At 37.2% G+C, this 12,868-nt stretch overlaps 1 protein-coding gene across 1 annotated transcript in view; it reads left to right on the top strand.

Moving 5' to 3' along the window:
• Positions 1 to 12,485, top strand: part of pomt1 (protein-O-mannosyltransferase 1) — a 27,169-nt gene extending 14,684 nt beyond the window's left edge. The window contains exons 14-20 of the mRNA XM_061893853.1: positions 1,241 to 1,333; positions 1,451 to 1,571; positions 1,645 to 1,742; positions 1,812 to 1,925; positions 8,853 to 8,979; positions 9,046 to 9,223; positions 9,301 to 12,485. Of these exons, the coding sequence (XP_061749837.1) occupies positions 1,241 to 1,333; positions 1,451 to 1,571; positions 1,645 to 1,742; positions 1,812 to 1,925; positions 8,853 to 8,979; positions 9,046 to 9,223; positions 9,301 to 9,475 (906 nt within the window). The 3' untranslated portion in view covers positions 9,476 to 12,485. The remainder of the gene's footprint in view (positions 1 to 1,240; positions 1,334 to 1,450; positions 1,572 to 1,644; positions 1,743 to 1,811; positions 1,926 to 8,852; positions 8,980 to 9,045; positions 9,224 to 9,300) is intronic.
• Positions 12,486 to 12,868: the final 383 nt, after the last annotated feature.

The raw sequence follows: 12,868 nt of genomic DNA, 5'->3' as shown, positions 1-12,868 counted from the left end.
AATTACAGACAAAACTGCATGTAACTTCTGTTAGGAATGTCATAGCGACATGAAACAAAAACTCCTATGTAGGTCTGACTTAGACCCAATTTTCATACACTCACTTCTTTCAGCAAAAATCTACAGGAAGTTGGCAAAAACCCCTTCAAAATAAAATTTTTGCAAAAAATGCAATTTTTGCCTCTTTGCGCTGTAATTTGACCCCTTTAAAATGCTTCAAAAGTCACCAAACTTGGCGCACACATCAGGACTGGCGAATATTGCCATCTAATGAACAAACCAAACCCCAAAACTCAAAATTGCGCTCTAGCGCTATTTTTGAATAAAACACTGAAAAAACTGCTCCTAGGAAGAAAACACAGACAAAACTGCTTGTAACTTCCGGTAAGAATGTCGGAGAGACATGAAACACAAACCTCTATGTAGGTCTCGCTTAGACCTACATTTCATAGATCGACCACCCCCAAAAAAAATCAACAGGAAGTTTGCAATCCCCCCTTCAAAACAAAAGTTTTGTAAAAACCGGTCACCTTTCTTCAAACATTATCTCCTCTGAGTGCGTTTGTTGTTTTGGCTTCAAACTCACACAGGAAAGAGATTGAACCCTTCTGATTAAAAGTATAGAACAGAGTTTTGATAAGTTCTCAGGTTTTGATTTTACGCGCCGTCAAAGAACCCCTGTGCAAAGTCTCCTAAAAAGTGTCATTTTTGCCTCTTTGAGCTGTTATTTGACCCCCTTAAAATGCTTCTAAACTCACCCAACTTGACACACACATCAGGTCTGGCAAAAATTGCGATCTGATGAAAAAACCTAACCTCAAAACTCAAAATTGCGCTCTACCGCCCCCCTAGGAATACAACACGGACAAACTGCTCCTAGGAAGAAAACACAGACAAAACTGCTTGTAACTTCTGGTAGGAATGTCAGAGAGACATGAAGCAAAAAAACACTATGTAGGTCTCACTTAGACCTACATTTGAATAATTAACATACTTTAGCAAAAATCAACAGGAAGTTTGATATTTTCACTTCAATAAACAACTGCATTACTTTCACAATGCATTAGATTCTCAAAATAGTGGCACCAAGGCGTCTTCTAACGGCCGTGGGTCTCGGGGGCAGCAGCCAAAGGCGGACCCGGCCAACGATGCTTGCAGCTTTAATTTTATGTGACAATCTACAATCAATGTAAAAGAGAGTGGCACATCACTACTGTGACACACACACTCCCTCCTCCAGGATATTGTCAACAGGGAGGCGGAGTCTCAGGTGTGGAAGACCATCCTGTCGGAAGTCCGATTGGTCCACGTCAACACCTCGGCTGTCCTCAAGGTGCTGACAGGAAGTGATGGAACACCGCACTTCCTGCTTCGGCCCAAGGTTAATGTGTGTGTGTGTGTGTGTGTGTGTGTGTGTGTGTGTGTGTGTGTGTGTGTGTGTGTGTCTCAGTTGAGTGGCACGTCTCTTCCAGACTGGGGTTTCCGTCAGATGGAAGTGGTTGCTGAAAAGATGTTGAAAGGTCCCAGCAGCAGTCTGACCTGGACGGTGGAGGAGCACAGATACGGAACCAGTACGACCTTTGACCTGTCAGCACGCAGCAGTGTTAAGCCCCTCCCTCTTACTCTGTTTGTGTGTGTGCGCAGGTGAGGAGCAGAAGGACAGGGAGGCGGAGCTTCACTCTCCCACGCACATCGACGTCAACAGGAAGATCTCCTTGTGGGCAAAGTTTCTGGAAGTGCAGGTATGTGGCGTCGGCCAATCACAGCGCGGCGTGCCGATGTTATGATGTCATGCTGCCGTGTCGCCGCAGTGGAGGATGCTTTCGGTGAAGCAGGAGGAGTCTGAACACAAGTATAGCTCCGCCCCTTTGGAGTGGATCACCATGGAGACCAACATTGCATACTGGCTGCATCCCTCCACCAATGTGAGATACACACACACACACACACACACACACACACACACACGTCGTCTACATCAGTGGTTCTTACCCATAAAACATCTGGTTTCTCAACTGTGGTCCTCAGGTGTAATACACCTGTCCACCACTGGTGGCAGTCATGACAACATCACAAAGGTGTAATACACCTGTCCACCACTGGTGGCAGTCATGACAACATCACAAAGGTGTAATACACCTGTCCACCACTGGTGGCAGTCATGACAACATCACAAAGGTGTAATACACCTGTCCACCACTTGTGGCAGTCATGACAACATCACAAAGGTGTAATACACCTGTCCACCACTGGTGGCAGTCATGACAACATCACAAAGGTGTAATACACCTGTCCACCACTGGTGGCAGTCATGACAACATCACAAAGGTGTAATACACCTGTCCACCACTTGTGGCAGTCATGACAACATCACAAAGGTGTAATACACTTGTCCACCACTTGTGGCAGTCATGACAACATCACAAAGGTGTAATACACCTGTCCACCACTTGTGGCAGTCATGACAACATCACACAGGTGTAATACACCTGTCCACCACTTGTGGCAGTCATGACAACATCACAAAGGTGTAATACACCTGTCCACCACTTGTGGCAGTCATGACAACATCACAAAGGTGTAATACACTTTCCCACCACTTGTGGCAGTCATGACAACATCACAAAGGTGTAATACACCTGTCCACCACTTGTGGCAGTCATGACAACATCACAAAGGTGTAATACACCTGTCCACCACTTGTGGCAGTCATGACAACATCACAAAGGTGTAATACACCTGTCCACCACTTGTGGCAGTCATGACAACATCACAAAGGTGTAATACACCTGTCCACCACTTGTGGCAGTCATGACAACATCACAAAGGTGTAATACACCTGTCCACCACTTGTGGCAGTCATGACAACATCACAAAGGTGTAATACACCTGTCCACCACTTGTGGCAGTCATGACAACATCACAAAGGTGTAATACACTTGTCCACCACTTGTGGCAGTCATGACAACATCACAAAGGTGTAATACACTTGTCCACCACTTGTGGCAGTCATGACAACATCACAAAGGTGTAATACACCTGTCCACCACTTGTGGCAGTCATGACAACATCACAAAGGTGTAATACACCTGTCCACCACTTGTGGCAGTCATGACAACATCACAAAGGTGTAATACACTTGTCCACCACTTGTGGCAGTCATGACAACATCACAAAGGTGTAATACACCTGTCCACCACTTGTGGCAGTCATGACAACATCACACAGGTGTAATACACCTGTCCACCACTTGTGGCAGTCATGACAACATCACAAAGGTGTAATACACCTGTCCACCACTGGTGGCAGTCATGACAACATCACAAAGGTGTAATACACCTGTCCACCACTTGTGGCAGTCATGACAACATCACAAAGGTGTAATACACCTGTCCACCACTTGTGGCAGTCATGACAACATCACAAAGGTGTAATACACCTGTCCACCACTTGTGGCAGTCATGACAACATCACAAAGGTGTAATACACCTGTCCACCACTGGTGGCAGTCATGACAACATCACAAAGGTGTAATACACCTGTCCACCACTTGTGGCAGTCATGACAACATCACAAAGGTGTAATACACTTGTCCACCACTGGTGGCAGTCATGACAACATCACAAAGGTGTAATACACCTGTCCACCACTTGTGGCAGTCATGACAACATCACAAAGGTGTAATACACCTGTCCACCACTTGTGGCAGTCATGACAACATCACAAAGGTGTAATACACCTGTCCACCACTTGTGGCAGTCATGACAACATCACAAAGGTGTAATACACCTGTCCACCACTTGTGGCAGTCATGACAACATCACAAAGGTGTAATACACCTGTCCACCACTGGTGGCAGTCATGACAACATCACAAAGGTGTAATACAATTGTCCACCACTTGTGGCAGTCATGACAACATCACAAAGGTGTAATACACCTGTCCACCACTTGTGGCAGTCATGACAACATCACAAAGGTGTAATACACCTGTCCACCACTTGTGGCAGTCATGACAACATCACACAGGTGTAATACACTTGTCCACCACTGGTGGCAGTCATGACAACATCACAAAGGTGTAATACACCTGTCCACCACTTGTGGCAGTCATGACAACATCACAAAGGTGTAATACACTTGTCCACCACTTGTGGCAGTCATGACAACATCACAAAGGTGTAATACACCTGTCCACCACTTGTGGCAGTCATGACAACATCACAAAGGTGTAATACACCTGTCCACCACTTGTGGCAGTCATGACAACATCACAAAGGTGTAATACACCTGTCCACCACTTGTGGCAGTCATGACAACATCACAAAGGTGTAATACACCTGTCCACCACTTGTGGCAGTCATGACAACATCACAAAGGTGTAATACACCTGTCCACCACTTGTGGCAGTCATGACAACATCACAAAGGTGTAATACAATTGTCCACCACTTGTGGCAGTCATGACAACATCACAAAGGTGTAATACACCTGTCCACCACTGGTGGCAGTCATGACAACATCACAAAGGTGTAATACACCTGTCCACCACTGGTGGCAGTCATCACAACATCACAAAGGTGTAATACACCTGTCCACCACTTGTGGCAGTCATGACAACATCACAAAGGTGTAATACACTTGTCCACCACTTGTGGCAGTCATGACAACATCACAAAGGTGTAATACACCTGTCCACCACTTGTGGCAGTCATGACAACATCACAAAGGTGTAATACACCTGTCCACCACTTGTGGCAGTCATGACAACATCACAAAGGTGTAATACACCTGTCCACCACTTGTGGCTGTCATGACAACATCACAAATGTGTAATACACCTGTCCACCACTTGTGGCAGTCATGACAACATCACAAATGTGTAATACACCTGTCCACCACTTGTGGCAGTCATGACAACATCACAAAGGTGTAATACACCTGTCCACCACTTGTGGCAGTCATGACAACATCACAAAGGTGTAATACACCTGTCCACCACTTGTGGCAGTCATGACAACATCACAAAGGTGTAATACACTTGTCCACCACTTGTGGCAGTCATGACAACATCACAAAGGTGTAATACACCTGTCCACCACTTGTGGCAGTCATGACAACATCACAAAGGTGTAATACACCTGTCCACCACTTGTGGCAGTCATGACAACATCACAAAGGTGTAATACACTTGTCCACCACTTGTGGCAGTCATGACAACATCACAAAGGTGTAATACACCTGTCCACCACTTGTGGCAGTCATGACAACATCACAAAGGTGTAATACACTTGTCCACCACTTGTGGCAGTCATGACAACATCACAAAGGTGTAATACACCTGTCCACCACTTGTGGCAGTCATGACAACATCACACAAGTACCCAGGTGTAATGCACTACAGCTAGATGTTAATTAAGCGCAGAAATGATGACTAAAGTGGTGAAACTGTATTTTCATTTGCACATTAATCTTATTGACAGTTTATATAAGACACTTATTTCATTATCTATTAATACTTTTGTTAGAATGTATTTATTTAATGCTATGTAAGTGTATTTATATTTATTTTTTCCTCACTTTTTTCAGTCCCTTATTATTATTATTCAATATTTTGCAATATTTGATTAGCATTTATTTTGTAATCAGCCTGACCTAAGCCTTTGTCATGATCATATAATTACTGAACAGGATTAAAATCAAGAGTAAGATGACTAATTCTCTGGTAATATTTGAGTCGGCCCCGGGCCCTTCTGTAGTGGAAAAGCTGGGCCCCTGTGGTCAAAAAGGTTGAAAACCCTGGTTTATGTCATGAAGTCTTCAACTTTTTTCATCATAAAAAACACATTGACCACCATTAAAATACAGTAGTGTAGTAGACCTAAGTATTCATTAAGTACCACCATGATGACAACATTAAATACAGTAGTGTAGTAGACCTAAGTATTCATTAAGTACCACCATGATGACAACATTAAATACAGTAGTGTAGTAGACCTAAGTATTCATTAAGTACCACCATAATGACAACATTAAATACAGTAGTGTAGTAGACCTAAGTATTCATTAAGTACCACCATGATGACAACATTAAATACAGTAGTGTAGTAGACCTAAGTATTCATTAAGTACCACCATGATGACAACATTAAATACAGTAGTGTAGTAGACCTAAGTATTCATTAAATACCACCATGATGACAACATTAAATACAGTAGTGTAGTAGACCTAAGTATTCATTAAGTACCACCATGATGACAACATTAAATTCAGTAGTGTAGTAGACCTAAGTATTCATTAAGTACCACCATGATGACAACATTAAATACAGTAGTGTAGTAGACCTAAGTATTCATTAAGTACCACCATGATGACAACATTAAATACAGTAGTGTAGTAGACCTAAGTATTCATTAAGTACCACCATGATGACAACATTAAATACAGTAGTGTAGTAGACCTAAGTATTCATTAAGTACCACCATGATGACAACATTACACACAGTAGTGTAGTAGACCTAAGTATTCATTAAATACCACCATGATGACAACATTAAATACAGTAGTGTAGTAGACCTAAGTATTCATTAAGTACCACCATCATGTCAACATTAAATACAGTAGTGTAGTAGACCTAAGTATTCATTAAGTACCACCATCATGACAACATTAAATACAGTAGTGTAGTAGACCTAAGTATTCATTAAGTACCACCATAATGACAACATTAAATACAGTAGTGTAGTAGACCTAAGTATTCATTAAGTACCACCATAATGACAACATTAAATACAGTAGTGTAGTAGACCCAAGTATTCATTAAGTACCACCATCATGACAACATTAAATACAGTAGTGTAGTAGACCTAAGTATTAATTAAGTACCACCATAATGACAACATTAACTACAGTAGTGTAGTAGACCTAAGTATTCATTAAGTACCACCATAATGACAACATTAAATGCAGTAGTGTAGTAGACCCAAGTATTCATTAAGTACCACCATGATGACAACATTAAATACAGTAGTGTAGTAGACCTAAGTATTCATTAAGTACCACCATCATGACAACATTAAATACAGTAGTGTAGTAGACCCAAGTATTCATTAAGTACCACCATGATGACAACATTTAATACAGTAGTGTAGTAGACCTAAGTATTCATTAAGTACCACCATGATGACAACATTAAATACAGTAGTGTAGTAGACCTAAGTATTCATTAAGTACCACCATGATGACAACATTAAATACAGTAGTGTAGTAGACCTAAGTATTCATTAAGTACCACCATGATGACAACATTTAATACAGTAGTGTAGTAGACCTAAGTATTCATTAAGTACCACCATGATGACAACATTAAATACAGTAGTGTAGTAGACCTAAGTATTCATTAAGTACCACCATAATGACAACATTAAATACAGTAGTGTAGTAGACCTAAGTATTCACTAAGTACCACCATAATGACAACATTAAATGCAGTAGTGTAGTAGACCCAAGTATTCATTAAGTACCACCATGATGACAACATTTAATACAGTAGTGTAGTAGACCTAAGTATTCATTAAGTACCACCATGATGACAACATTAAATACAGTAGTGTAGTAGACCTAAGTATTCATTAAGTACCACCATGACGACAACATTAAATACAGTAGTGTAGTAGACCTAAGTATTCATTAAGTACCACCATGATGACAACATTAAATACAGTAGTGTAGTAGACCTAAGTATTCATTAAGTACCACCATCATGACAACATTAAATACAGTAGTGTAGTAGACGTAAGTATTCATTAAGTACCACCATAATGACAACATTAAATACAGTAGTGTAGTAGACCTAAGTATTCATTAAGTACCACCATAATGACAACATTAAATACAGTAGTGTATTAGACCTAAGTATTCATTATGTACCACCATGATGACAACATTAAATACAGTAGTGTAGTAGACCTAAGTATTCATTAAGTACCACGATGACAACATTAAATACAGTAGTGTATTAGACCTAAGTATTCATTATGTACCACCATGATGACAACATTAAATACAGTAGTGTAGTAGACCTAAGTATTCATTAAGTACCACCATAATGACAACATTAAATACAGTAGTGTAGTAGACCTAAGTATTCATTAAGTACCACCATCATGACAACATTAAATACAGTAGCGTAGTAGACCTAAGTATTCATTAAGTACCACCATAATGACAACATTAAATACAGTAGTGTAGTAGACCTAAGTATTCATTAAGTACCACCATAATGACAACATTAAATACAGTAGCGTAGTAGACCTAAGTATTCATTAAGTACCACCACGATGACAACATTAAAATATAGTAGTGTAGTAGACCTAAGTATTCATTAAGTACCACCATGATGACAACATTAAATACAGTAGTGTAGTAGACCTAAGTATTCATTAGGTACCACCATCATGTCAACATTAAATACAGTAGTGTAGTAGACCTAAGTATTCATTAAGTACCACCATGATGACAACATTAAATACAGTAGTGTAGTAGACCTAAGTATTCATTAAGTACCAACATAATAACAACATTAAATACAGTAGTGTAGTAGACCTAAGTATTCATTAAGTACCACCATGATGACAACATTAAATACAGTAGTGTAGTAGACCTAAGTATTCATTAAGTACCACCATCATAACAACATTAAATACAGTAGTGTAGTAGACCCAAGTATTCATTAAGTACCACCATAATGACAACATTAAAGTCCAGTAGCGTAGCAGGCCAAAGTATTCATTAAAAACTTATGAACAAGTATATGTAATATTTTGAACAGTAACACTGTGTCATGTGGTGCAGGCCCAGATCCACCTGATTGGTAATCCAGTGTCGTGGGGCGTGGCCAACCTCAGCTTGTTGACCTATCTCCTGTTGGCTGCCATCTACCTGCTGAGGAGGAGGCGTGGCATCAGAGACTTACCTGATGGTAGACACACTCTTATTGACCTTTTGACCTGGCTGCAACACAACAGGTGTGTGTGTGTGTGTGTAGCTGCGTGGGAGCAGTATGTGTGTGTAGGTGAGGTGTGTGTGGGCGGCTGGCTGGTCAACTTTCTTCCCTTCGTGCTGATGGACAAGAGTCTCTTCCTCTACCATTACCTGCCCGCCCTGGTCTTCCTGCACCTGCTGACCGCCGCCCTGCTGGAGCACGTGCACACACACCTGCTCAGGTACATGTGACACACCTGATATTTCCCACAGGTGTGTTTGGATAAAGGTGACGTGGTGGTTGTTTCTTTGTTCCCAGCACGGCGAGGCAGCGCGGTGTGTTGCAGGTGTGTGTGTGCGCCATGTTGGTGTGTGTCTTCCTGTCCTACCACCTCTTCTGCCCTTTGACCTACGGGAGTCCAGAGCTGTCAGCCAATCAGCTGCGAGCCTTGAAGTGGAGAGACTCCTGGGACATCCTGTACCGCCAACGCTAGGCTCCTCCCCCTGATGACATCACGACCCGCCAGGACTGATCAGTCACAACTGATCTTGAAAAACTTTTTGACTAAGTTTTTATTTTTATTTTTTGAAATCTTGCATTTCTGTGTAAGGATGAAGGTAAGAAGGTAATAAGGTATTTTATTTTTGATGAAGCTTATTTTGTATCTTTGTTACAAAAGCTTGTTTCCACTCAATTTATGTAAAAAAAAAAATGTTCCTTTGAATTTTGTCAAATAATTTTGTTTTACATGAAATTATGCCCCCCTTTTTTTTAGATCAAATTATGCCCCAAATTGTTTTTTCATCAAATTATGCTAAAGCATTTTTTTACATCAAATTATGCCTCAAATTTTGCATTGAATTATGCTCAACATTTTTTTACATCAAATTATGCCTCAAATTGTTTTTACATCAAATTATGCAAAAGCATTTTTTTACATCAAATTATGCCTCAATTTGTTTTTACATCAAATGATGCCTCAAATTATTTTACATTGAATTATGCTCAACATTTTTTTATACATCAAATTAGGCTAAATCATTTCTTTACATCAAATGATGCCTCAAATTATTTTACATTGAATTATGCTCAACATTTTTTTTTAAATCAAATTAGGCTAAATCATTTCTTTACATCAAATTATGCCTCAAATTGTTTTTACATCAAATTAGGCTAAAGCATTTTTTTACACCAATTATGCCTCAAATTCTTTTTCATCAAATTATGCTCAACATTTTTTTTACATCAATTTATGCTAAAGCATTTTTTTTACATCAAATTATGCCTCAAATTGTTTTTACATCAAATTATGCTAAAGCTTTTTTTACATCAAATTATGCCTCATTGTTTTTACATCAAATTATGCCTCAAAGTCTTTTACATTGAATTATGCTCAACATTTTTTTTTTACATCAAATTAGGCAAAATCATTTTTTTACATCAAATTATGCTAAAGCATTTTTTTACATCAAATTATGCCTCAATTTGTTTTTACATCAATTTATGCTAAAGCATTTTTTTACACCAATTATGCCTCAAATTATTTTACATTGAATTATGCTCAACATTTTTTTTTCATCAAAGTAGGCTAAATCATTTTTTTACATCAAATTATGCCTCAATTTGTTTTTACATCAAATTATGCTAAAGCATTTTTTTACACCAATTATGCCTCAAATTCTTTTACATTGAATTATGCTCAACATTTTTTTACATCAAATTAGGCAAAATAATTTTTTTACACCAAATTATGCCTCAAATTGTTTTTACATCAAATTAGGCTAAAGCATTTTTTTACACCAAATTATGCCTCAAATTGTTTTTCATCAAATTATGCTCAACATTTTTTTTACATCAATTTATGCTAAAGCATTTTTTTTACATCAAATTATGCCTCAAATTGTTTTTACATCAAATTATGCTAAAGCTTTTTTTACATCAAATTATGCGTCAAATTATTTTACATCAAATTATGCTAAAGCATTTTTTTACACCAAATTGTGCCTCAAATTGTTTTTACATCAAATTATGCTAAAGCATTTTTTTACACCAAATTGTGCCTCAAATTGTTTTTACATCAAATTATGCCTCATTGTTTTTACATCAAATTATGCCTCAAAGTCTTTTACATTGAATTATGCTCAACATTTTTTTTTACATCAAATTAGGCAAAATCATTTTTTTACATCAAATTATGCTAAAGCATTTTTTTACATCAATTATGCCTCAATTTGTTTTTACATCAATTTATGCTAAAGCATTTTTTTACACCAATTATGCCTCAAATTATTTTACATTGAATTATGCTAAAGCATTTTTTTCATCAAATTAGGCTAAATATTTTTTTTACATTCAATTATGCCTCAATGAATTTTTACATCAAATTATGGTAAATAATTTTTTTACATCAATTTATGCTAAAGCATTTTTTTACACCAATTATACCTCAAATTATTTTACATTGAATTATGCTCAACATTTTTTTTTACATCAAACTAGGCTAAATATTGTTTTTACATCAAATTATGCTAAAGCATTTTTTTACACCAAATTATGCCTCAAATTGTTTTTACATCAAATTATGCTAAAGCATTTTTTTACATCAAATTATGCCTCAAATTCTTTTACATTGAATTATGCTCAACATTTTTTTTTCCATCAAATTATGCTAAATCATTTTTTTACATCAAATTATGGCTCAAATTGTTTTTACACCAAATTATGCAAAATAATTTTTTTACATCAAATTATGCTAAAGCATTTTTTTACATCAAATTATGCTGAAGCATTTTTTTACACCAATTATGCCTCAAATTCTTTTACATTGAATTATGCTCAACATTTTTTTTACATCAAATTAGGCAAAATAATTGTTTTACATCAAATTATGCTAAAGCATTTTTTTACACCAAATTATGCCTCAAATTGTTTTTACATCAAATTATGCTAAAGCATTTTTTTTACATCAAATTATGCCTCAAATTCTTTTACATTGAATTGTGTTCAACATTTTTTTTACATCAAATTAAGCAACATAATTTTTTTACACCAAATTATGCCTCAAATTGTTTTTATATCAAATTATGCTAAAGTATTATTTACATCAAATTATGCCTCAAATTCTTTTACATTTAATTATGCTCAACATTTTTTTACATCAAATTATGCCTCAAATTGTTTTTACATCAAATTATGCCCCAAAAGTTTTTTTTACATCCAATTGTGACTCCCATTTTTTTGTACAACGAATTATGCCTCAAATTATTTTACATCTAATTATGCTAAACAATTTTTCTACATCAAATTATGACAAAAATGTTTTGCATTAAATTATGTCTCCAAATTGTTTTTTTTTTACATCCAATTATGCCAACATTGAATAAAAACGTGTGAGCTAAATGTTGGTTTCAAAAGTGTTTTAAAATTGTGTAAAAATTCAGTGATAAAACATTTTGTGGAGTAAAAATCAGTGCAGAAATATTAATAAATATTCCAAAATAAGACTTCAGGTGCTTCAGTCCTATTTTACCAGAAGTGACAAACATTTCCACACTATTTTTTCACACTAAATTTTTAAACACTTGATTATAAAAGTTGTTTTTTTATATTTAAACACAAAAATGTTCCTCAAATGTGTATTAAATGAAATTGTCAGCATCATTTGATGTAAACAATTCTGTTGAGAAATCCAAACGCAAAAAAATGTAGTTGCATAAATGGCAAAAATTTCTTTTTCTTTTTTTTAAAAACACAAAAATGTACCATTTTTATTTCTGACACGTTGAACTGTGAACAATTCTGAAATAAATACTTCTACTAAACTATGACTCATTACTTCTAATCGGACTAAAACACTGGGAACTTGTGTGTGTGTACATCGAGCGAC

The sequence above is a fragment of the Nerophis ophidion genome, linkage group LG01, assembly GCF_033978795.1.
Source record: "Nerophis ophidion isolate RoL-2023_Sa linkage group LG01, RoL_Noph_v1.0, whole genome shotgun sequence".
Classification (NCBI taxonomy): Eukaryota; Metazoa; Chordata; class Actinopteri; order Syngnathiformes; family Syngnathidae; genus Nerophis; species Nerophis ophidion.
Note: the sequence above shows the minus strand (reverse complement) of the source record. Positions and strands in the feature narration are given on the sequence as shown.